The 27028-nt window shown below is 32.4% G+C and overlaps 2 protein-coding genes and 2 long non-coding RNA genes across 6 annotated transcripts; all 4 read right to left on the reverse strand.

Annotated features, from left to right (window-relative positions):
* Window positions 1-3290: 3290 nt before the first annotated feature.
* LOC120579329 (uncharacterized) lies at window positions 3291-6916 on the reverse strand. 3 transcript variants are annotated; one of them, XR_005645125.1, is made up of 4 exons: window positions 6409-6916; window positions 6042-6295; window positions 4705-5911; window positions 3291-4549 (listed from the first exon to the last, which is right to left on the reverse strand). It is a non-coding gene; the product is annotated as an uncharacterized lncRNA (long non-coding RNA). The 3 variants fall into 3 exon arrangements; XR_005645124.1 differs by having other exon boundaries at window positions 3291-5523; XR_005645123.1 differs by having other exon boundaries at window positions 3291-5911.
* Window positions 6917-11562: 4646 nt separating this feature from the next.
* LOC112419941 (uncharacterized) lies at window positions 11563-12717 on the reverse strand. Its single transcript, XR_003010071.2, has 2 exons — window positions 12485-12717; window positions 11563-12269 (listed from the first exon to the last, which is right to left on the reverse strand). It is a non-coding gene; the product is annotated as an uncharacterized lncRNA (long non-coding RNA).
* Window positions 12718-20651: 7934 nt separating this feature from the next.
* LOC25489106 (F-box/kelch-repeat protein At3g23880) lies at window positions 20652-21791 on the reverse strand. The gene is made up of 2 exons (XM_024778853.1): window positions 21126-21791; window positions 20652-21035 (listed from the first exon to the last, which is right to left on the reverse strand). Exons 1-2 carry the CDS (start codon window positions 21789-21791, stop codon window positions 20652-20654), a joined length of 1050 nt encoding a protein of 349 aa, XP_024634621.1.
* A 3007-nt stretch (window positions 21792-24798) lies between these two features.
* Window positions 24799-25743, reverse strand: LOC25489107 (F-box/kelch-repeat protein At3g23880). Its single transcript, XM_024778854.1, has one exon. It carries the CDS (start codon window positions 25741-25743, stop codon window positions 24799-24801), a length of 945 nt encoding a protein of 314 aa, XP_024634622.1.
* Window positions 25744-27028: the final 1285 nt, after the last annotated feature.

Genomic DNA, 27028 nt, shown 5'->3' on the forward strand with positions numbered 1-27028 from the left:
AAATAAAAAACAAATAATCATGCTAAGAAAAAGAAGAAAAAAAGAATGAGAAATGAAAATTGGGTGCACCAAAAGGGAAGAGGGAGAGAAAGTTGTGATATAAGAGAAAAGTTGTCGTGCAATGGACTAAATTAGGTTTTTTGAGACCTCAACCTCATATATATACTAGACTTTTCACCTGTACTGCTACACAGGTCATATACATTGTAGATGTAGTAGGCCAAAGCAAAAGTTTAATAGCTCAATTACAACTTATAATTTTAATGTCATCATTTTTTTGTTCAAATAGTCAATATTTTGTAAAGGTACTTTCAACGTTGTTTATTAGAAATTATGAAAACCATCTCTATTTCCACCCGAGGTCATATACATTATAAATGTAGTAGGCCAAAGCAAAAGTTTAATAGCTCAGCTACAACTTCTAAAAATTTCTTTGCATATTGCCCATTTCAAATAAATGGTTTGCCTTCCAAAACATCAAATATTTATTTGCATATTGCTAGCCTTTATGTCTCAATGAAACACAACAACTTACACCTATTCTTCATTTTCTTTTTTTATGCCAACTTACATCCATTCTTCTTGAAGCTAAAAGAGACACGGTGTTATCACCCTTTCGACAATTCAAAATATGTGGCTAGTACTTACCATTTAAGGTCATTCTTGGTTGGTTTTACAAATGTTTGTCATCAATATTCCTAGGAGCATGCAGGATGGAATACAAACCAGCAAGAAGATACCAAACACAAAATAGTAGAGGAGGAAATGGTCAAAATAGAATTGATAGCAAATTGTGACTATTGAAGAAAATGAGTAAACATTCAAGAAAAATAAATTAGCAATGCCGAAAGTTATTCAACATCAGTTCACAATTCACATAGAAAAAACAATGTCAAATAATCCAAAAAATGTGGACTAAATATGTCATTGGTATTTAAAATTACATTGGACAGCCCTTTGCAACAACACAGGGACACTAAATTGGTCCTTCATGACATCTTTTCTTGCTTTTGTCTTTCCCCTTCGTAACCCTTACATGTACAAAAGTTGTTCGATTTAGAAAGTAATGTTAAAGGGATAAAAAGTATAGCAGAACTTATATATCTTGAATTTTTTTTTTCTGCCCTAGTTTGTGCAAAAAAATACAAAAATGCTCCACTTTTTCGAAAAATTGCAAAAATGCCCTACTTTTTCAGAATTTCTGGTACCACTCCATTTGGAGTTGCGGGGTACCCTTAAAAATCAGTACCCCGCTACTTGCACTTGCGGGGTACTTTCCTATATTTTTTTTTCTATTTTTTAAACTACCCCGCAAGTGGGACTTGCGGTTTACCTTTTCTTTTTTTTTTTTTTAATTTTTTTTTCTCCTTTTTAATACAACTTGCGTTTTTTTTTTATTTGGTTTTTTTTTTTAATAATTAAAATTATTATGTAATGGTTTTGGTTTTTTAAATTTTTGCGTTTTAGGTTTTGGTGCTGGTTTTTTTTTTTAAATACCTTGCAAGGTGGACCTGCAAAATAAATGGTGTGACTGTGGACGATTTAGAGCGTTACACCTACCATGCTCACATGTCATTGCCGCATGTTCTAGCTTTTCTCACGACTACAAGACTTTTGTCGATAACAAATTCACGAATGAGTGTGTATACGCCGTATACAACATCCACTTCGACGTGGTTCACCACCAATCGTATTGGCCTGATTATGAAGGACTGAAGGTGGTTCCCAACAAGTCCATGCGTAGGGCAAAGAAAGGTCGTCCACCAATTACTCGCATTAGGACCGAGATGGACGATGTGGAAACTGAGAGAAGATGCGGCGTTTGTAGGATGTCTGATCATTCCCGCAAAGATTGCACTAATATTAGACATCAGTAGAAATCTAGTATTTATTTCATATTTATTGTATTTCGTAAGTTTTTTATTTTATATATATTATGATTATTATTATAGTTACTTTTTTATTAATGCCTAAATTAATATTATGAATATAAGTTGAAATGGTGTGATAAATTAAAAAATGAAATGAAGTATTTATAGTAGATGAAATAATACATGTTTCATAATAACTGTAGATTTTATGGTGTTTTATTGGTTATATAATTTTAATTAGTTTTTTATTATTAAAAAGTAATTATTACATAATCTTTTTTTGTCTCCATTATACCAAAACCAAAACCTAAAAGCAAAAATTAAAAAAACCAAAACCATTACATAATAATTTTAATTATTAAAAAAATTAAAAAAAACCAAAAAAACAAAAACGCAAGTTGCACTTGCGTGGTATTAAAAAGGAGAAAAAAAAAACAAAGAAAAGGTAAACCGCAAGTCCCACTTGCGGGGTAGTTTAAAAAATAGAAAAAAAAATATAGGAAAGTACCCCGCAAGTGCAAGTAGCGGGGTACTGAAAGTGGTACCAGAAATTCTGAAAAAGTAGGGCATTTTTGCAATTTTTCGAAAAAGTGGGGCATTTTTGTATTTTTTTGCACAAACTAGGGCAGAAAAAAAAAAATTCCATATATCTTACCTCTGCAACTTCTCCCACGAATTGACAAAATTCCCTTAAGTCTTTCTCAGAAAATTCGTAAGGAATTAATTCCCCCCAATTGAGACCCATTGTGGAAGGGCACAAAGCTTGGTGTGTTTCTTCTACTCAACCTCATCTTCCCCATCTAAAGTATGCCCAAACAGAGAGTAATTTAACAATTACATTACATGGATCAAAATTTCATACTAAGTACTTATAAATTAAAAAAATAATATTTTCTATTGATAATTGATATGGTTGAGAAGTTAAAGAGTGAAGGATTCTCTTCTCTTCTCATTCTGTTCACTCTCTCTTTCAATATTCACGTTTCCTCTCTCATCAAAATAAATCTTATGAGAATCAACCTCATTCTTTAGAAAGAGATGCATCACCGTTTCTTTCAAAGGTAATGCAATAGAGTTAGTTGTCTTTCACAATGTTCATTGGAAAGTGATCAAACTAAAAATTTCTATTTTTCAAAGCACTTAGTAAGTAGGCACTAGGGGTTGGAAAACGTGTATAATTAACTGGAGTGGGTAGAGTTTGGATGGGGGATTTGAATTTCAAATTCGGCATTAAATGAGGCTTCAAAAGATAATTCCCGCCAAGGTTTAGGTTTAGGGTTTTCCAAGTAGTGTGTGTTGTACCTTAGGATTATATATTAAAACTAGACCTTGCACCCGTGCTGCCGCACGGGTCATATTGACGACAAATACATCATTCAAATAAATATAAATTTTTTTTGCTTTAGTACCAATGCAATGTGACTAATAAAATACAATTAAATTGAGTTCATGTTAGTACATTGCGGAAAATTTCTTTGTAAACAAGTGTAGTGCAGCCACAAATAACATATTTTAGACAACTCAATATTCGTCCTAAATAGCGGTGATTTAACATTGAAGAATAACACAATAAAAACTTGTTCCTGAATAGCGGTGATCACCACTCTTTGGGTTATGAAGATTATATGGTTATATGATAAATACGGTAATTGTGAAAGAGATGTTCTGTCGACATTGCATTTTATCTCTCTATTTGGTGGCTTAGTCCACCATGGAACTCCAATAGTGCTGCTAAAATTGTCAGTGCTACTGTTTGCAGCTGCTGCACTGTGCTTAGCGTGCAGCTGCTGCCAATCAGATTGCACGTCATGCGTGTCATGAACTGAAATTGTGCCAGACTTTTTCATTTTAACGACGCCATATGAACCAAAACATAATTGCAAAGGTTTTCTAATCCTGCACATTCAGTCCCTGCATCATAAATTCTCAACTTCATATTAGAAAAGCAGTATCATAAATTCTTGTTTCTCTTGTATATTTTGACAATACCATATATATCAATTGCAAACACAATTTAAGCAGCCCAAGTGACATAAAAAGACAATGCTAAAACATGTGGGAGTTGAAGAAATTAAATGGTATCATGTAAATTATACATATACCTGCAACAAAAGAAATTACATGCTGCCAAATGAATTATATGTCATCATACATGCACAAAGAGAAAAGTTTGAGCACAAGACATTTTTTTAGAAATTTGTTTTTCATAATGGTATATTTTGACAATAAAATCAAGCCACGTCTAAATTGAGGAAAATCATGAAGTAACATTCCAATAGAAGGATCAACCTAAAGTTTGGTGGAGAAATCATTTATGTTAGTTAAAGTGGCAGCCATCAGCGGATAGGTAGAAGCACATACACAACAAATTGGTCTACACTCTCTTGTGGCAGCTAATCTTTCTGCAGGTCCCGTGTTAATTTGAGAGCAGCAGCTGTCTGCTTGCTCCGGCTAGATGGAAAACAATCACTCCTGCCTTCATATACACATGATTTCCGCTGTCACGGCAAGTTAGAACAATTCTTTATTCATGGTTGCATAATTAAAGACTTGCATGACAATCTTAGGGATGATCTTTAACTTCCTTGCATCACAATTTAGTAAAGTGTCAATATCGCCATCACCACCAAGAGGAGAAGACCTCTCGTCCTTGTCGATATATGATATTTGGAGTACCACTTCATTGTAAAAAATCCGATATTGAACAAAAAAATTAATGCATTTTAGTTAGGAGGTATGAATGACACACACAACCACTTTGATGTGTCGAAGCTGCATTGTGGTTAGAAAGGGCACTCTTTTATGGGATAAATAGAAGTTGAATGAAAATTACCTCATATTTGCTGCTAGTAGAAATCACAGACTCAAATTCACTCCATGAGTTGGGTGCATAAAAAACATTACCATCTTCAAGTTGCTTCTTGATCCTCTGAGCTATAGTGATTGTATCTTATGTTCGCTTAACATTTGAATGAAGCAATTTTACCATAGAAACCAAAAATAAAAACAATCACATATTAGAAATTCTTTCAAAAATAAGTATTGAAAACAGCTTCGTAAATAAAGCTAGCAGGATCCTAGAAAATTGTTTTCCTCGTGTGTTACCTTAAAATATGTCAAGAACCAAAGAAACAGATTATTTGTGAGAAAGGTAAAACTTGATTATGTTGAAGAATCACTTCCAACTACTAAAAAATAAAAAATCAATTATTAAAATAGTTGTGATAAAAGATGAAGTAGAGCTATTTTTTTTTTAAAAGCAACATATATATTTAACAGCTAATTTGCACAAAACATGCAAAGAAACAAACATAATTACGGAAGCCTTATGTATGCGGCAAGCAACCAATAGGAAACCAAAATACCCTACCCCATCACAATACAAACCAACAAATCAAAATCACCATTGCGCATAACGCCTAAAACAGGACCGAAACAAAAACTGCAGCCAAAGCCACACACCAGACCAGCAGACGGTGAAAAAACTGACAGGAAAAAAGCACCTAACAGCAGCAACAGACCCGAGGCTTGCCCTCTCAACTGTCATCCCCTTTGTAAACACTCCTTTGGATTTCATATACAACGAAGTAGAGCTATTCGATTGGTTAATTCATAACTCATTGATATAGTGGTGTCCTTGATCTCATGGAACCTGTAAATGAATGATAACAAAAAAAGAATATTAAAAAGACAATAACTTGAGAATATGAACACTAACAACTTTTGAATTTTTCTTCCCTTCAATCAAAGCAATATATTTATGAAGTCTCAACTTAAGTGCATCATATGACTACCAACAAATTCAAAAGGGAAACCAAAAACACATTTAGATCAGATTACGCCACTATATAAGACTAATGAAATCAAGTGTCCTAAGATGCAATGCAAGTGTACTAAGTCAATCCCAAAATGTCACTAAATGAGTAATTTGAAAACCAATTTCCTGGAGTCTTCTGAAGCATTCCATAGCAGACCGCCAACTTCAGTCACTTAATAAAGACCATCACTTTATGCTTTCAATTCCACAATAGCTAGAAATTCTTCAAGGCAATTAACATGAGACCATATATAAAATTCAGAATGCAACAGAGAGAGCTTATTAATGGTTAAAATATTCAAATGCTTAAGTAGTTGAAAGATAAAATCACTTAAGATTTGAACTTTCCTTACCTTGAAACCAGCTTTAACCAGCAATGATTTATTAGTTAAAGGAAATTGATAACTTCAGCAGCAAACTTCGCTCCTGTAACTCGTGCATCATTCATTTTGTTGGACATATTTGATTCTTGAATGGGGTTCTCAAAGGGATAACATGATTTCTTTGGAATACATGATTTCTTCAGCTTTGAGAACAACAACGGGAAGTTGCTCTTGCCATTCTTTGTTTTTTTTTAGTAGCAGGAGTGCGAGCTTCAAAGACAACCCTGATCAAACACATGGTGTGCGCTCAGAATGTGAAGAGTAGAAATAGATGAATAAAAAATATCAAGTAAGAACCCGAAAGAAATTGAAAATGGTGGTCATCTCTTAATCTTACCTTAAAAAAATAGCGTGTGTCGAGAAGAACAACTCTGTTGCCGGAAACACATGGTGAATTGAACATGTAACGACATAAGCTGACGAAATTAATCAATGGGATAGGAATTGAGCAAGAACCGCAAATCAGTTCCTTAAAGGCCGAGGCACACAATAAAAACGTAATCTTCTCCATCTTTGTCTTCTCCGGATTCGTCACTTGTGATATCGTCACTTGGTTTTTTAGAAGGGTAACTGGAGTGAGAGAGAGAAGAGGGACTGAAAATGGAAGATGAATTTCTCATATCAGAGAAAAATGGGCGTGAGATGATAGGAGAGAGAGAGAGAGAACAAAAGGCAAGGAAATAGTTTTGTTAGGGATGGTTCAGATGCCTTTGGATTGAGAAGAGTGGGTAAGATTGAAGCCAAATTTTGAGCCATGTGCATGCCTCGGAAAGAAGCAAGCATTGAATGTTTGATGGAATACCAATGTTTGATGGATAAAAGTGAAGGGATTTGAAATTTGAATTGTACATTAAGTGCAGTTAAAGCAAAGTTTTCCCGCTCTAAATCAAGGATTAGGGTTTTTAGGTCTTCTGTGCATTGTACATTAGGATTGGATATAAAGATAAGATATATATAAACAAGGATATTTTAGTAATTTACTTAATTTATTATCGGGTATGGATTTCCGTAGACACGGGTATCATCGAATCCCACTACTAAAAAAAGAAAAATTAGGGAGGGAAATTAATGAGGGAAAAAATCAAATTCCTCACAAATTCTATGGTCCCAAAATTTAGTGACGGAATTAGAGAGGGATTTCACGTTTTCCCTCTCTAAATTTTCCTCACCAATTTTTGCTTTTTTATTAGTGATCCGTGTTCATATCCATAAAATAATGGATAGTTAAATACCCGTTTAGCTACCTGCCCCGTGCATGTGACGAATTTTACCCGCGGGTATCCGTGAGCGGGGGTATTTTTGCCACCCCTCCAAGGAGGATATTCAATAAGGATATATTGATATAGCACAACCATGGCATGACATCAATCTCTTCTTGTTGGGAAACAAGTGTTGCTAGTTTATCAAATATGTTGCTGAGCTAGTAAAATGAATAGTGGGAATCTTAACAAAGCAGATGTTGTCAATTTATGCTTGTTCAGCGTGGTAGATATAGTTTTGAGATAATTAAAGACAAAGTTCGCTATCTAAAACTAGCGCCAACGTTTAAAAATTAAGGATGTTTTTTTATGAAATACCTTTTCTTTTATAAAAAAATCTCTAAGAAATAATTTAAAAATATGAAGTATTAAAACTACTTTTTTTTATAATCATGACCTAAATAAAATTTGTTTTTGTTCTTCAGAAAAAAAAAAACTTTTTTTTTTTGAAGTTGGGGGCTTTTTTAGCCACTTTGATATATTTAAGTTGTAAAATCTATACCTATTAATAAAGACAATACTTTTTTTTTGGTGTAGCCTTTTTTTTAACATCCTAAATTTCCCTTACACGGTTATTTATCACATCTGTTGGTGATACAAAAAACTGCTACCTTTCTCGGTACAAACTGCCGCTGCTTCACTAACTGCTACAAACAAGGCTTTATTCAATTGAATAGTTCTTTAGAGACAGAATTTATTCAAACTAGCGTCCAGACGGACACGGAGTGCCCGTCTCTACGCTTTTTCTACTACGCTAATGTATTTAACTCATACAATTGGTTTTTGTTTAACGTTGGTTTACATTTTTTGATAGATTTTGGGGAATATAAAATTACAACTAAAAGGAGGATCACACATGTAATTGATAAAAAATAGAATTTGATAAAAAAAAAACGTAAGATTATACATGTTCACTTTCAATACGTTGTAGTAATTCACTATTGAATTTTGATTAATGAACTCTAATAATAATAATCGTGCGTGCCGAATCTTTAGAAATGGAAAGCACATATTGTGATTAATCAATTATTTCAATATTTAACACTGCATTAGATTGCGACATGATACTTGATCATTTCATATCTTTATCATATCATGTCTAGGCCTATATACCTAACCACGTGTTCGTTCGTCTTCATGTTATTCGCACATTCTTTTGAAAATTTCAACTATGTAATGCCTTCTTTATCAAATTTTCTCTTATTCAAGAAAACTACAAATGTTAAGTTTATGAAATTAGAAACCATTAATACAATAATTATAAGACCTCGATGATCATTTGAATGGACATCTCACTCTCACTTTTAAAAAAAATAACAGGAAATAAGAAAATTCATTAGAAATAAAATTAAAATTAACTAAAAAATATTTTTATAAGTAGAAGAATACAACTTTTATGTTTAAAAAAATTAATTGTTGTAGAATCATTCAATGTTGGTAAATTTCATCGAAAACAATAAGTAAACTATTGTCTCGGTCTTGGGCTCAACCTTACCCCTTCCATCATCTCATGTGACGACTGTCACGGGAGTCTGGGTTTATACAGCCATTGGAGGATGACTTTGATGGTCCTATATTTTCTTACCATTTTGCTTACTCTCCTATTCTATTCACTTCCTTTCATTTTCTCAGCAACTTTATGCCCATTTGCATCTTTAATGACAATATCATCATATGACATTGGCTAAATATATCTTTCACAAACCTTGATGGAAAACTCAACAATTAGTAACATTTGCAACTTGTTGTGAATTAAACCATCTTATGAAGTAGACATTCTCTTAAGGGCTTAAATTAAATATGTGCTCTTCATAATCATAATTTTGGTATATTCAGCCACCATGTGTCAAAGTATAAATGAATGCAAATCATACTCTTGTATAGATAGATATTTATAATTAACATTATTGATGTTGTGGAGTTTGTAAAAACACGTTAAGACGCAACTCAAGTTGCCTCTTCTTAATTAAGTCCTCGCCATATAAACAAACAGTACAATACACCTTGATTTCAAGTTGCCTCTTCTTACACAAATGTTGTTGAGTGTTTTATGAAGCTTGTGACATTCCCTACAAAGTAACCAGAATCAACAGAAAAAACTGAATATGAAAAATTGATGACATAATAGAAAAAAATGAAGGATATAATCGAAACAAACAACCAAATTTTTTTTTTTATCATTAAACTAATACTGATATGAAAAAAAAGAATTTTTTTTTTTTGAAAGAATCCATCTGCTAATGTTAATATTTAACTAAGCATTGTTGATATTAACTCATCTTATTTTTCACATGTTACGTTAATATAATTAAGTCTAGAAATAAAATGTATTTTGGTGCATGAATTCTTCTATAAAACAAGTTATTGGAGTAAAGAATTCTTTATGGATGATACTTTACTTTCAAGTGGAATTGTATGTTCTTTACATATAAATATCATATTGACACTTGCTCAAAGGGTTTGCTCAAAATTTGACATAAATCACAACAATAGATAAAGGCAATGAGTCTTTTTTTGTCTGGCATTTTTTTCATGAAAAGTTTACTCTTCTAACTTCTGTGTTGCAGTAGGGGGACTATGAGAATGGGTCTTGCAAGAGAAAGTTTTTAGAAGAACATCCAGGAGATAATGATAGGTAAATATAATTATTAGGCATTGAATATATTAGGGATTTTCATTGTACATTGCTTCTTTTTTTTCCGATATAATTCTTCCTTTTTTTGTTATGCTGGTGTACCTCATATATAGTTTGGTCCTCATTCTCTTCATTTTTTCCAAGGACCGGCATGTAGTGGAGGAGTCACATAGGCCATACAGGTATCCTTCGATTATATAATTCACTTTTTTCTATTATACCAACCCATTATATCATAAATATATGTTTCTTTCTAATTTATTTTTACTTTCATTGTTTGTTTATGTATATCATGCTTTAAATATTTTATTTCTTCTGTAAAATGGTGGTCAATCAGGGAAGGGAAGGGGTACATTATTCGCGGTTGACGAATATCTAACTATCAATGATGAACGGAGGATGATATAGGGAGCCTATAAATGACATTTTAATGCTAAAAACATAGCATTCAGTGGCTGGGGTAGAACATCAAACCCCACAATGGAAGTGGACAATTGGATGCATTTTGTGACTTCTACGTTGGCTCATGATCACGACAAGAATGCTTGGTGAACGAGGCATTTACAATTAGGTTTTCATCCTTTTTTTCTCTTGGTCTTTTTAGTTGTTCAATTCCAAAGAATTTTTATTTAAATTTTGTTGACATCTGATTGTACAATTTTTCAAGTCTAAAGTGTATGTTGGTTTGGTTTTAGACTCGATTTAAAGTCGAGAAATGGAAAAAATAAGAGCAAAATTTAAATCAAAAGAGAAAAGATGTTGAAACTATCCAGACAAAATGAATCATAACCAGTGCTGATGATCTTTTGCTATTGCCTTTTTATCAATTTGACGAGGACAAAGGTCAAAACTTGATTCAACGAGGGATGAAAACATCGACATTAATCAAAATTCATTAGTGGATTACAATAACCTAATGAATGTGGACATGTATCATCTTACATTTTTTAACAAGTTCGATTTTTTTATATCAATTACACATGTATGATATTTCTTTTAATTCTGATAGTTTTGTCCAAGAAATATATATAAAAAAAAAACTAACATTTAACAAAAACATAATGTTCATGCATTGCACACATTACCGCAGTAAAAAGAGCGGACAGACGGACACGAAAGTGTCTGTCTGGACGCTAGTATAAAGAATGCCGTAGCATTGCTTAATTTATAATTGGTATAGTAAACAAACATATTTTTATTTACATTTAAACTATGAATTGGGTTTAACTCAGTTGTGCAAAATACAGAATAGGTATGTAGATTTGGATTTGCACATAGAGCTTCTTTTTTTTTTTTTTTTTTATAGGCATTACCCAAAAAAAATAAAAAAATAATCCTAATCTAAACTTTTTTCATAAAAAATAGTTCAATACTTTTTTTTTTGACAAAAAAAAAATTACTAAGATAAAATGGAATTAAATTAACCAATCTTTTTTTTTGAAGAGGTTAAAATGGAATAGATTAACAAAATAAAGTGTCCTTCCTAACACAAGGTGTACCAAGAAAGAACACAAAGGTCAATCTTGTTTACTTACTCTCCATAAAGACTATTAGATCGAAGCAAAAAAGAAGCAAAGTTACATCATACACAAGAAAGTACACAAAAAGAATCATTACAAGAAATTCATTAAAAAATAAAGCATTGAAATTCCGAGGCACAAAACTCCTTGAAAATCGTCCATATCTCCTCGGAATGCCAATTTTTTCCGAGGAACTCACGTCCTTGAAAAATAGTTGGTTGGTTGCAATTGATTGAACTTGTTTCTTGCTGTATTATGTAAATAGATCCTTTTATAATGTAGATTGAGACAAATATGTACAAAGCATGGTTGCTGTTAACGTTGGAATTTATTCCTTGTAGATAAGTTGGATAGGTGAATAATTCATTGTAACTAATGGTTGCTAGCTAAATCTGTCATATACCAGTGGTTGCTTAATTTTTGAATTTATTTCTTGCAGAATTTTTTTTGTGGTGGCCGGATTCGAATCCCGTACTTCACATATATTATACATTTTCCATATCAAGTAAGCTAAGCTCACGATGACTATTCCTTATAGATTTGATTATTTATAATTAAATTTATACAATCAATCATATCCATAGGTCCACACATTAAACAAAACGACATATACTAATTATTTTTGCTAATCCAGAACAAGCCTTTAAATCCAACCTGCTTCCTGCCCCAACTTCTTTACTAATTATTTTTGCTGAGCATAATTGATAAGTTCCCGATCATCCATGACCAGGAGCATAATTGTGGCCGTGTGCTAAATCATCAGTAACATAACGGAAGCTTCCATCTAAATTAAAAACAAAAGGAAAAAAAAAAAAAAAACTTCAAAAAAAACGTTAATGGAGTGGAATGAATTAGTAATAGTAATGCATAAATTTAGAAAGAAAATAAAAATAATGAAATAAACTATTCAAGAACTGATTGAACAATGATGGGCTCATAAGTTATACTAAATTATCTTTGTAAACTCACATATACATATATGGATGCAAGGTCACTTACGTGCTTTACGATTCCAGAAGTGCCTTGCTGTTGCCAATTTTATTGAAAAGAGAAGCATAAATAGCAAAGATAGATTCAAGATAACCTTTTTAAAATAAGCCATCTTTAACCAAAAATTGTAGAAGCTAGAGCATATATTCGTGAAGTGTGTTTGGAATGGATGGAAATATATATAGACCTAGCTCTAGAGAGAGAGAGAGAATCGCCCTCTAAAAATAACTTATGAAGACCTCATAATAGTTCACCTTATTACTAAATCCAATTTTATTAATTGAGTTAAAAGACCATGCATTGATAATATTATAAAACTTTATTACGTCCTCAGCTAAGTGTGGTTGGGGCTTGATTTTGATAATTTAAAAGATATATTCCTATCGGTCTTATTTATAAGAAACATTTGACTTTTTTAATTTATTATATAAATGATGTATTTGGTCTATATTTTAGACAAGATACATCAGTTACTCAATGAATCTAAAAATCAATTTTTTCTTATAAATATGACCGTATTTCAAATTCCACCTGAGACATAAGTCATTAGTGTCACTGTTATTAAAACAATTTCTCCTTCTTCTAATTTTTTTAATAAAAAAAACTTAGAAATAAAAATTAAAACAGAATAGTATAGATTTATGTAAGGTCAAAGTTATCATACTACATAATTCTCTATTTCTCACGTTGGTTGACACTCTTAACTTCTTAGTAGGCAATTGTCAAAGGAAATTTCCTTCCGCAATACATTAAAGTAATTGTCAATGACTTTTGAAAGTATAGAAATTTAAAAGAATGACTTTTGAAAGTATAATAATAAAAAAACAATTTTGATGCTCCACACTAGTTAACTATCGTTGAATTTTTTTTTTAATTGTGTTGGTATACATCGGTAGTTAACTGCTGTCGGTCAAATCCAATGATAATTAACTACCGCTGTGGAAAAAACGTCATTTCCGTGTGTTTTTAGGAAGTTTTGTATGTCATGAAAGCAACTTTCAAGCTAATATGATATTGCAAAATAGAGGAAAAAACTATAGACAATCTAGAACCTTTAATTATTATTAAACGACAGGGTGAATTTCATGTCGCGTAAGGCGTAATCGCCTAACTGCTTGATGCTTATGCAGTGACTTTGAACCGTCTATATAAGTACCCATCCTCTCTACAAAACCTACACACCCTCATTCTAAAATACATCAAAGTTCCTTAAGTTCTCACTAACATGGACGTTGGAGTGTTTTTCTAGGTAAAACACTCCGCACTAGTGAAGGACAATATGATACGATCGTGCAACACATGTTTGATCAATTCATAATGGTGGTTTTGAAATTAACTTACACCAATCACATTAATATTTATCCTCTTTTTAAAAGGGATTGAACATTTTAATACCCATGTTTCAAAGAAAAATTCTTTACGTGTCCAACATAGTCACATTCCTAATTTTGTTATTGTTGATATAATAGTCATAGTGCTCACTAAAGTAGACAAACTTATATTTAAGTGTATGGTGAGTGGACCACTAGCATCAATCATTTATAGGATATATTAATATAATATACAACCATTTAGATTTGTGATTTGTAAAAAATATAAATAAAATCCCACTGTTTATATACACAGGCTTCTGATGAACTTTTAACTTCCAAGTGCTTTCTCTTTTTGGGTGAGAAATAAGGCAAGGACAACTGATGATATTTATCGAGAAAATTCAAACCACTTCTTACATTCTAATATTTGCATTTATATATTAGTTAAAAAAGTATAGTCAAAGTAAATTTTGTAAAAATGCAACATGTATTGCAACATTTTGCTATACTCATTGAACATATTTTAACACTCATCACCATTTTTATGTTAATAACTGAAAATGTGGCATAGATTGATGCTAAGGTTTTGAACTACATTAAAAACAAATTTGGAGATATCGTGTTTATAGAAGTAGTGACATTTGATGTGGAATGAGTATGGGTAGTGTTATCTCGCTTGATCATGGCCCGTTCGACAAAATTAGAAAAGGTTAAAGCGTCTCGAAAATGCTTGTAATCGAAGCAGAGGATGAGTTGTGAGAGAAAGAGTGGTTTCCATCTCTCTGAGAGAATGCTTGTGACGGCTGTGTCTTTGGTGGGAAGACAGGAGAGAATGTGATGAAGAAGTGAATCTGGAAAATTGCTGATTTTGTCTTCTTCTTCTTGAATTGAAAAGGCGCAGCGGCCATGACATTGCGGTGGCCGATGGGAAAATGAAAAAAGCCAAGTTTTTTCTGTGTTTTCTTATCCCATTCCCATATATACACACAGCTCAAGTGTTATCTTCGATGACTTGTAACAACAACGAAACCAAAAACAAAAATATCTTCTTTTATATTTTTGAAAGAAATCTTTTTGCGATTTTAATTGAAAGATAATAAAAATTTAACTTTCAATATGTGTTTCTGATCATAACATCGTCCGAAAGATTCACTTTGCAACGCTTCTTAGGTAATGACAGCCAACTTTGATACCATTTGATAAACACTCAGGCACTTGGGAAGAACCAAACCGCCTATATATTTCACCGAATATCCTATACTGTTCGATGCGAAACTTAGGCACCCCATTATACTCAAGCTCCTATCAATACTTTATAGGATTGAATTTTTATGCAAGTCAAGTCAATTCCCCGTTCCTTGCTTAGTAAGAAGCAAATTAAACAATTCAAACAGCAGTACATCATATTCTTAGAAGTAAAACACAAGCAAATAAAATCGACAAATTAAATTAAGCAAATGAATTAATTCAGCAAAGCAGATACAATTGAGAGATAATTAAAGACAAAGTTCGCTATCTAAAATTAACACCAGGACAATGATTCTGCTAATTAAAATACAGAACAATTGAGTCGTACTTCACATAACAATTCAAGGAAAACAAATAAAAGAAAGGAAGGTGGCACACTTTTGGTTACAGATTCAATTGGTCACATATTAGAAATTTCTCTTGACAGGATTAGCTTTGTGGCCTTTCTTAGTTTCAATTTTATTCTAAAAGAAATGCTAAGATATAGATACACACATAAATAGATGTATATATCAATGAAACAACATTCAGATCAACCATTATTAACATTCTTGTCACCATACATTGCAATTTATTCTTTTTTGTTTCACTTCAAACCATTGTCAATTTATTGTTAACCATCTGGAAACAAAACAAAAAGAATAAGATGAAATGGAAAGGAAAGAAAAATGGATCATTGACAAATTACTTCAGTTTTGTGTGAGATAAAAGCCTAACTTAGCTTGCTCACATTAACACCAAGTGGTTCTTTTGAGACTCGATTTGTAATTTTCTATACACTAATTGTGAACACCTTTATATCTATCAAATTTATTAATGCATGAACAGAGAGTCAACGAATCTAACATTGCAATTTCTCAAGCTACAATGCTACATATTAAATAGTAATTAACAATAATAAATAAAGTCAATAGTAACTAGAACAAGTATAAAATACATATCATAATGAGTTTAAATTTCACGCCAGGTAGCACCATATTGACATCCTTATATCAGAAATAAGGTGATATCAAACTCTCAACATAAACTTCGGAGGTAATGGGACTTTTGTTGTCTTGCGTCAAGGTTTTCTTAAGAGTACCATTTTTGAAATCATAAACGGCCAAATATGGCCCTAATGGCGTATAATCTATTAGCACTTGGTCATCCTCATAAATCCATAGTGGCTTGGCATATGGAGATAAAAAAGAATCATTAATGTCGGGAACACGAAATAATATATTCCTTCATCAACCAAACATTAGATAACTCCAAACTGCGAAAGTGGGATCAGAAATTAGGATATTCAAGGACTAACTGAGACATCGAAGTTGTAAGAGGATCTTGACGGGGAGCCTACATAGAATCTCTGAGATCAATTCGAGTGGGAGATCGGGCAGCGGTGGCGGGTCGGAAGAGATGAAGAGTGAACATAAGAGTAATTTTAGGGTTCCAATCAATTTGGTAGTCACCTGCTGCCTCTTGGTGGTGGTGGTAGTTCTTTCCTTCATCTGACAAGAAATGGCGTCGGTTAGGTCACTGTAGCCCTTGCTGTATAATGAAATAGAACCCAATGAAAGAGAATGAATGGAAAAGAAACGAAGATGTAATGAATGAAAACGAAGGAAACAATTCACAGGTCTTTCAATACATTTTTAAATTCCTTTTATAGACTACAACTAAAAGATGGCAGTCACATGTCCGTCTTTTCGACGCGTGTAAATTATCAACCAGTATTTTATATGAAATTATCGGCGCGTATAAATTATTTGTGATTTTTAAATTGTAACAAACTTAACATAAACAAATATTTGTTTATATTTTTCAATAACAACAATAATTTAATAAATATAAATATTATCTTTTTAATACTTCCAACAATATAACATTAATATAGATTTTTTTTAAAGGGTATAATTGAAATTATAAAAAATTAAAATCTCAATCCACTTCATATATAGTATTGTTACTATTGTAGTGGGATATTTCCTATTTTAAAGGAATTTAATTTTTTTAATCAAAAATTACATTTTTTTATTAAAGGAAAATAGTTTAAATGTAGGATAAAATAGGTAATGAAAAAGTCAGCTCAAACTCATGTATTTTCAACCTATTTTCTTTATATATATCAAATTTTTAAGGCTCAATTAGACTTTTGGTCTCTGTGTTTTGGCTTACTCACGAAAATGGTCCTCTGAAACAGAACAAATTTGTCCTCCAATTTTCATTTTTGTTGCATTTTTCGTCCTTCTCCCCATTTTATCCTCCAAAAACGCACGTGTCAGAATTTTAACTCATGTAGCCAATAAAACACCTATGTGGCAATGCATATGTGGATAATATCATTTATAAAATCACCAAATTAATCATATTATTTTGAAAAAACATTTTATCATTTTCAGAAATAAAAACAAATTCAAAAATCAAAAACATTCATCAAACCAAACCAAACCTAATATTCCTAACCTTATATCCAACCTCAAACTCTAATTCATCCTCAACAATTTAAAAAGAAGAAATTTTTATAAGAATCAAATTTCCATATTAAAACCCAAATCAATTTATTCATCCATTTCCTTCGCTAAAAACCCAGAAACAAATTGTTAAAAGACTAAAAACAATATAAACCTTCATTTTAGCAATTTCAACAAGGATGAATAGAAAGGTGGGAACTTTAGATATAAGGGAAAAAAAATGTATAAACTTTGGGTCAGATCTGGAATAATTGTTTAAATCCAACGTTACAACGACCGTGAGATTTCCGTCGAGAAACCCAACCTCCTCCGTTGATTAAAGGTTTCAACATGACCAGGAGCACCATGCACTTGGTCGGCATCCAGCGCCAGCTTCTCCGCCAACAACAATGATGACGACGACCGCCAACAACAACGATGACGACAACCAGAGCAACAGTTGAACCCAGCGATGATTGATTCTGAGGACGCATACGAAGTTTGACAACTTAATCACTATTTGGCATTAACACCAGCCTTGTTTGAAGAAAATAGAAAAAGAAGAAGAAAATGAAGATGAAAATGAAGGAATTGGACGAAAATGAAGATAGAGAAGCAGACAACAACAAAATAAGAAGAACTCGATGGAAGGAATTGAAGATGAAAATAATTGGAAAGGATTTGGGAACTAAATGTAATTTTATTTTTTTATTTCTTTTATTTATAATTTCTAAAATATTAAAATGTTTTTCCAAATTCGAAACACTAAATTTAATGACATTTTAAAATCATTTTGCAAGTTGGAATTGACACATAAGAGTTATTTTGGACACATGGGTGTTTTTGGAGGATAAAATGGGAGGTAGGACGAAAAATGCAATAAAAATGATAATTGAAGGACAATTTTGTTCGTTTTAAAAGGGCATGATCATTTTCGTGAGTAGGCCAAAACACGGGGACCAAAAGTGTAATTAAGCCAATTTTTAATTTGTTTTATAGAGAGAGGGCTTTGAATAAGGGAAACAGAAAAAGCATTTACTTCCTACTAATTTTGCCTTTTTTTTTTTTGCATAAACCCTTTTATTCTGAGTGAAAAATGACACTATTCTTAAGTTCGACCGTAAGGTAAGGATATCATATTCAAGAACTGCTCCATCTAGAAATCGAACTAGAATACTATTTTAAGCATTTACTTTATAGCACAATTTTGATTTTTAATACATATAATTACATATTCCTTACATTCCTTATTATAAGAAGGAAAAACAAAACTGAACTCTTTAAGCATGTGGTCAGGAGTTCGATTTCTCTTCGCATGTGTATGGAAAAATTCGATGGAGAGGAAAGAACACACCTTGTATGACCACACGCTCCCTGGTGGAGATTAGTCACTGTTAATCAGCAGTAGAAACTCCGTATCAATATCATGGTAAAAAAAAAAAATCAAAACAAATGAAACCTTAATGAAACTTCTTTTTAAATACCTAAAATGACTTTATATGTATTATCTTTAACAAAGAATTATTTTGTGCCAAAAGAAGGAAATACTTAAAATGACTTTTGAAGATAATCTATTCAAATTAAATTTTAATTTGAACCCTGGTTTCGCGCTCATACGCAGGTTCGCTGAATTACGCCAGTGATTAGTGTATTTTTGTTTGAATAGATTAGAGTTGTTCCACTTGACAGGTTTATCACGATATATTCCCGTTTGGGTTATTCCTGTGTTAGGTTCAATGTCCCCCTGATCTTTGTATTTGTTTCTTTTTTATTTATTATATTTTCTCTTTGGCTTAAAGAAAATTTAATTTAAAGCTTTCATTAAAAAAATTGTTAAAATTTAGGAAAATGATGATACGATATAAAAAATCATTTTTAATTAAATTTATACCAAACGAGCTGAGAAAATAAAAAAAAAAGTGAGTATCATATGTTTATTTATAGGAATAAAAATTATTTTTACATAATTTTTTATCCAACAAATAAATCATTTTTCAGTTTTAGTACATCTATACAATGTTAGTTTAAATTATTTCAAAAGGAGGATTGGAAATGATCACATAAAATATTTGGGAGACCATTGTTTGAAGAAATATTTAGAGGGGCTTAACCTGAAAAATGGTACATTTATTGGGATAAAAACTTATTTAACCCTATAGAATATTCTAAATTTTTCATTAAGGTCTTTGAATAAAATGAAAGTAAAGAATCCACATGAGCTATGTTTAACAAAGCATATTAAAATTTCATAACATGGAGAATCAAAGTTCGAACCCGGCACTAAAAGGTATTTGATTGTTCGATACACTTTGAATGAGATTACCTCTAGTACAAGAAACCTAAAAGTAAAGAAAAATAGGAAGAGTGTCGGTGATGTTGAGAGTTGCTTGTTGACAGAAAAACATTACTTTGTCGGTGAGTGATAAGAAGTGGCGTCGTTTTGGTCATCTTCCGAACAGTCATTCTGACCTAATTTTCAAGGAGGAAAACCAACGCAGATATTCTCATTCCACCAGTAGAACAAACCTTAATTTAGAGGAGTGTTTTTCTCTACGATGATGTGCTCATATAATCTTTACCTTCATACTAGACATTTTCTTGACAGGATTGGCTTTAATTTGTTGCCTTTTTAAAAGATGATCAAAATAATCTGGTCTCCCATATAACCAATGTCTTAAACAGAAAATAAAAAACCATTAGATTTTAAATGGACAGAACATACATTGTAAACCATTATAGGATTCTTTTATTTCATGTTCTGAGGAGAGAAGAACGTTACCACTTAATTATGTTTAAGAGCATAGGGAATAGGCAAATTATATTGCAATGGATAAAGTTTCATTAAACAAAAAATTCCAAGCTCACTAATTAAAATTAGTGGCTGATAATCACTAATTATATATCCACACAAAAAAGAAAGGTCAATGAACTGATAGAATAGAAATAAAATCAGAGACAAAGATTCTTCATTTTGGCAATAAAGTTCTATAGAAGCAAGCAAGCAATTGGCCAAAATAGATTGCAATTTCTTCTTTTTTGTTTCTCTCAATCTGATCAAATATTATGAAATTACTTCTGCCTTGGGTGTTAAAATGGGAGAAAGAAAGAAAACCTAACACCTTGCTCACAATAACACCACATTGAGTATTTAAAGCCAACCAACACCACATTGAAATCCTCATATTAGAAACAAGGTGATATCAGACTCTCACTACAAACTTCATAGGTCATCGAACCATTGAAGTCTTGCATCAAGGGTTTCTTAAAAGTACCATTTTTGAAGTCATAAACGGCCAAATTTGTTCTCCTCCATGACGCATAATCGATTAGCACTTGGCCATTGTTAGAAATCCATAGTGGCTTGACATATGAGTAATAGATAAGACCTTTCTTTTCAGGAATACGAAACAATTTAATCCAAGACTCTTCATTTCCATATTCTTTCATTAGCCAAACACTATAAACCCTAGGACTACATGCAAGGATACACAAACAATCCCTCAAAACACCCAAGTTCACCTTATGCACATATTCCCCTCCATAATTAGGCTGCAAAAGTCTTCTATACTACTCAATCACCAAATCAAAAGAAACAACATTATCATTCTTACATATCCAATTAAGCGTGCCACTCACAAATTTGAGTGATTCACAAACACGTGGAAGAGGTAACTCCCCATGAATCATTCTCCATGAATTAGTACCCAAAGTATGAACCATTCCTTGAGTTTTGAAACCCTCATTACCACAATAATAGGAAAAAACAGCAACCACCTTGTAAACATCATTCACATGATCGTAGCCAAAGCCATATTTAACAAAACCACATTCTCCTTGAATTTTAAAAGAAGGCAATATTTTGGATTTTCTAATGGAAGGGTTCCACAAAATGACATTGCTTTGTTTAACAATATTGGAGTCTTTCTTATCCAAACATAGGATTCCATTGCAAGAGCCAACGATATTATTGTATAGTGGATCAAAAGGATAGTGTAGTTGGGTCGGTTTAACTGTTACAGAGTTAAAAATGGAGCGAAGCGGGTGAAAAATGGAGTGAAGCCGGTAAAAGATTAGCGTTGACTTCATATCATAAGTATCATCAAAGTAGGTTAAGATGAGGTTGCGGCGGGTGATTGATAAGCGAAGGTGTTTCTTTGCGAAATTGGGATCAGAGATTAGGGTATTGAAGGACTTACTGAGACATCGAAGTTGTAGGAGGAGCTTGACAGGAAGTCTGCATAGAATCTCTGCCACCAATTCGAGCGGGAGATCCGGCAGCCGCGATGGGTGGAAAGAGTTGAAGAGTGATCTAAGAGTTCCCATCAATTTGGTCGTCGGATGCCGCCTCTTGGTCGTCGTGGTGGTTGTTTCCTTCATCTGTCACGGTTGCCCTATCGTAGTGAAACCCTACGAAAAAGAATGAATGGAAACGAAATGAATATGGAATGAGTGAGTGAGTCAACCCATTTTAATTTTTTCATTATTTATTTATTTTTTGGTATAGAGGGCTTTGAATAAGGAATGAGCGAAAGCATTTATTTCCTTAAAAAAATGGGAGTTAGTTTTTTTTGTAACAAACAAATAAAATGGGAGATATTAAGCATCTGATTTCGATTCTTTTTCATTGGTACAAAAATTTGGTTGGGAAGAAAGAACACATGTGACCACAAGCTCACTCTTAATTGACGGTAGAAATTTCACGTTTGTTTCAGATAGTAAGTTTTTAAGGTTTCAGATAGGTTTTTAAGTTTCGAGTTTGTTTCGGATATGTCTTTTCTATCAAATCAACTTTAGTTTAACGGAAGTTTAAATTTCAATATCATTTACCATTAGAATAGGAAATAAATAGAGAACCAGATTTTGTCAAAAAATAAATAAAAATAGAGGACTAGACATGTATAAAAGGATTATTTATGATAACTAAGGATGAATTTATAATCATTTACAGTAGTCCCCTAAAAAAATAAAATTATTTACCATAGGAGTAAGAAATAAATAGAGGACCAGACCATTTTTTTTAACGGCAAAATTTTATTAAAAAATCTCCCCTGCCAAAGACGAACAGAGACCGGTCATTCAAAAACTACAAAATAGAGGCGCCGTATACAAGTGGAATACCCAAAAGAAACACAAAAAAAGAGGCCAAAATACACACCACCTAACCACGACCTACCTTCTACATCCATAACAAACAACCACCAACGCCAACATTACCGCCAAAAAAAACTTAAACTTTGAAAGGTTTTCCTTTTCTATGATGAATTGTCAACGAGTTTAGTGCGTGATCTTTTATAATCAATTGTTAATCGTTGAGTTTATGATTATGTTAATTTAAGGGATCAAACCCAGGCCTCCTTAAATCTCTTTCAATATCCCTTAGCACACTAATCAAGCGACCTATGCAGAACAAAACTAGAGAAAGTTGATTTTTCACCAATCCTTTGCTCCCAGTAAGCTTTTTAAAGCAAAAGTTACACAACTAAAAGGCTAAATACCATGTATTAAGGACAAATATCACTAAAATAATTGGTAAATCAATTAGGAAGATAATAATTAGCGTTGGGATAAAGGCTCGTGTAGTAAATCTTCGAAAGAGTGTGTAGGTGATACACTATTAGAAAAAGCAAAATTAGGGAGGGAAATTTCTCACAAATACTTTGGTCGCAAAATTTAGTGAAGGAATTTGAGAGGAATTTCACGTTTTCCCTCACTAATTTTTATTTTTTTAGTAGTGGATGTCGAGAGTTGCTTGTTGATGGAAAATCATTCCTCTGTCGGTGAGTTTGAAGAAATGGTGTCGTTTTGGTCATCTTCCTCACTCGTATCCGTCATTCCGAGTTCAAGACTCAAGCAAAAATGAACTCGGAATTAGAAAAACCAAGACAGATATTCTCATTCCACCGGCAGAGCATACCTTAATCATAGGGGCTCAATCTTTTTAGGTAAAAATTATGAACATCTTCATGTATGTTCCTTCCAAAAAAAAAAACATCTTCATGTATAAATCATCAATAATCATCTAATGTAACCTTGATTGTTCACTAAAGATAAAATCGATGTATCTTTTTTTCAAATGCAGCCTGGCTAGAAAAACAAGAACTAAAATAGTTTCAAACTCAGCATAAACTCAATTTTGGATTTGCATACCATAAGGCACTCAAGGTAACTGTTGGTTAAAGGGATATGAGAGAAAAAGTATTATGGAAATGATATATTAGAAGACAGAAATAAGTTTATAACATCAAACACACCATTACACAATACTTTAGTGCCCTATAAATAGAGCTGAAACATAATTTAAAACAAAAAGAAACTTCCTAAAATTATTGTCTTTAAAACAAAACATAACTGAAAACAACTCACTGATGTCTCATAAAAAACTTCATAATATTGTAACCGAAAATACTAAGGCAATTCCTACAGTAACTTATATACCATTATAGAATCATCTATTTCATGTTCTGAGTGCACATATTACAAAATGAAAAAAGCAACTGTTTCAAAAAAAATTACACTGTTCCAAGATAGATTGCCATTTATCCCTTTTTTGTTTCTCTCAATCTATTCAAATATTATGAAATTACTTCTGCATTGTGTGTTAAAATGGGAGAAAAAAAAAGAAATAAACCTTGCTTGCTCACATTAACACCTTGATATCTATCAAAGTTTTCCGAACCATTCACTGAGAATCACCTTGATAATGACTGGGATAAGATTTGAAGCAAACATTATGAAATTTGTACAACAACTAGCAGGCACCTTAACAAACATACTAATTAATTAACAAAATTGTAATTCTAATATTACAAAGTCAAATCAGAAATCATCCAAAGCTACTACCCATAATTGTGAACTATATAAACGGTAATTCATGAATGGAGAATCAATGAATGTACATATCAAATTTTCAAGTTACATATTCAATAGACAATTAATTAACAATGATAAATAGAGTCAATAGTAATTAGAACAAATAAAAAATAAATAACATAAACGGAAATTAACATATAAGTTTCAATTGAGTCTAAATTTAAAGCCAACTAACACCACATTGAAATCCTCATATTAGAAACACGGTGATATCAGACTCTCAATACAAACTTCAAAGGTAATCGAACCAATGAAGTCTTGTATCAAGGGTTTCTTAAAAGTACCATTTTTGAAGTCGTAAACGGCCAAATTTGTTATCCCCTGTGACGCATAATCAATTAGCACATGGCCATTATTAGAAATCCATATAGTGGGTTGGCATATGAGTAATGGAAAGGACCATTCCTTTAAGGAACACGAAACAATTTAGTCCAAGACTCTACGTTTCCATATTCTTTCATCAGCCAAACACTAGAAAAACCGGGACTACATGCAATGTACACAAACAGCCCCTTGAAACACCCAAATTCACCTTATCCAAATATTCCCCTCCATAATTAGGCAGCAAAAGTCTTCTATACGACTCAATCACCAAATCAAAGAAAACAACGCTGTGATTACGATTATCCTTACATAACCAATTAAGCGCGCCACTCACATATATGAGTGATTCACAAGAACATGGAAGAGGTAACTCCCATTGAATTGTTCTCCATGAATTAGTACCCAAAGTATGAACCATGCCTTGAGTTTTGAAAACCTCATTACAACAATAATAGGAAAAAACAGCAACGATCTTGTAAACATCCTTCACATGATCGTAGCCAAAGCCATATTTAACTAAACCACATTCTCCTTGAATTTTAAAAGAAGGCAATATTTTGAATTTTCCAACAGAAGGGTTCCACAAAATGACATCGCTTTGTTCAACCATTTCGAAGTCATTCTTATCCAAACATAGGATTCCATTGCAAGAGCCAACGATAATACTGTATAGTGGGTCAAAAAGATAGTGTAGTTGGGTGGGTTTAACCGTTACAGAGTTAAAAATGGAGCGACTTCGGTGAAAAATGGAGTGAAGCCGGTAAAAGACTAGTGTTGGCTTCCTATCAATAGTATCATCAAAGTAGGTTAAGATGAGGTTGCGGCTGGTGGTTGATAAGCGAAGGTGTTTCTTAGCGAAATTGGGATCAGAAATCAGGTTATTGAAGGACTTACTAAGGCATCGAAGTTGTAGGAGGAGCTTGACAGGAAGTCTGCATAGAATCTCTGCCACCAATTCGAGCGGGAGATCCGGCAGCCGCGATGGGTCAGAAGAGTTGAAGAGTGAACGTAAGAGTGATCTTAGGGTTCCGATCAATTTGGTAGTCGGTTGCTGCCTCTTGGCGGTGGCTGTTTTCTTCATCTGTCACGGTTGCCCTAGTAGTGAACCCAACGAAAAAGAATGAATGGAAACGAAACAAAGATGGAATGAGTCAAAAGGAAGGAAAGAACCCACGTGTCTTTAAACCCAATTTGATTTTTTTTTTTCCTCCTATAGAGGGCTTTGAACAACGAATGAGCTTAAAAAAAAACTGAAGCCCTTATGAATGTGGTCAGGCTATTCTTTTTAATAGCATATATGAAAAAATTTGGTTGGGAGGAAAAAACATATGTGACCACAAGCTCTCGACGGAGATTAATCATTCTTAATCGATAGAAACTTCGTATCAATATCATGTTAAAAAAAATCAAAACAAATGAAACCATTAACATTTTTTTTTAAATACTTAAAATGATTATATGTAATTTTTTTAACAAAGATTTTTACTTTTATTTTTCTTGGCTACTTTGTGGTAGCATGTGGATCGTGTTTTTGTAATTTTTTGATCCTTTAGCTTTCTTTGGTACACCTTGTGTTAGAGGAGCTTGATTTTTTAATATATTTTGTTTAGCTTCTTCAAAAAAAAAAACTTAAATATGACTTGAAGGAAATTTATTCAAATTAATTTTTTTTTTATCAAGGGGAAAATAAATAAAAAAACTAAGCTAAACGTTGTCTAAATATCCCAGAGGCATCCGCAAGCAGAGAGATATTTAGTTGAGGTGGAGGAGACATCCATATCTTCAAGGAATCAACATTTTTAGCACAAAACTTGGCCAACCAGTCAGCACATTCATTGCCTTATCTCAAAGTATGATTAAAGTAGACCACCTTCAGATGTTTGAGTAGACCACATTCATTGCCTTATCTCAAAAAAATGTTTGAGTTCCTAGCAGTACGAATTCCTAAACCACCTTCAGATTTAGGCTTAGTCAAGGTTTTCCAATTAACCCAACGACAAGAGTTTCTTCTCCAAATAAAGGAACGCAAAATGGCATCAATATTATCACATATACCAGATGGAAGCCAAAGGTTTTGCATAGTATAAATAAGCATGACAGTCACAACACTTTTGGCTAAAGTGACTCTACCTGATCTACTCAGTAATTTTTAATTTGAAGCTTTCACTAAATAACAAATGAGCTCATAAATGGGTAAAAAGTAAATCATATATTTATTGAGACATAATTTTTTATTCCAATAAATAAATAATTTTTTGGTTTTAGTACACCTATATAATGCTAGTTTAAAATGATGACATTTAGAAGACCATTGTTTGAAAGAAAGAAAAAAATTAGAGGAGTTTTAAGGGGAAAAAATGGTATAT

This window comes from Medicago truncatula, chromosome 3, assembly GCF_003473485.1.
Source record: "Medicago truncatula cultivar Jemalong A17 chromosome 3, MtrunA17r5.0-ANR, whole genome shotgun sequence".
NCBI lineage: Eukaryota > Viridiplantae > Streptophyta > Magnoliopsida > Fabales > Fabaceae > Medicago > Medicago truncatula.

What these genes read in the sequence shown, in the direction of transcription:
- LOC25489106 (XM_024778853.1), bottom strand. Translation starts at nt 21,791, where the DNA reads ATGGGAACTCTTAGATCACTCTTCAACTCTTTCCACCCATCGCGGCTG. An exon ending in GGGAGTTACCTCTTCCACGT is followed by an intron (nt 21,036 to 21,125) that starts GTTTGTGAATCA and finishes GTGATTGAGTAG; the next exon opens with TATAGAAGACTTTTGCAGCC.
- LOC25489107 (XM_024778854.1), bottom strand. Translation starts at nt 25,743, where the DNA reads ATGAAGAAAACAGCCACCGCCAAGAGGCAGCAACCGACTACCAAATTG.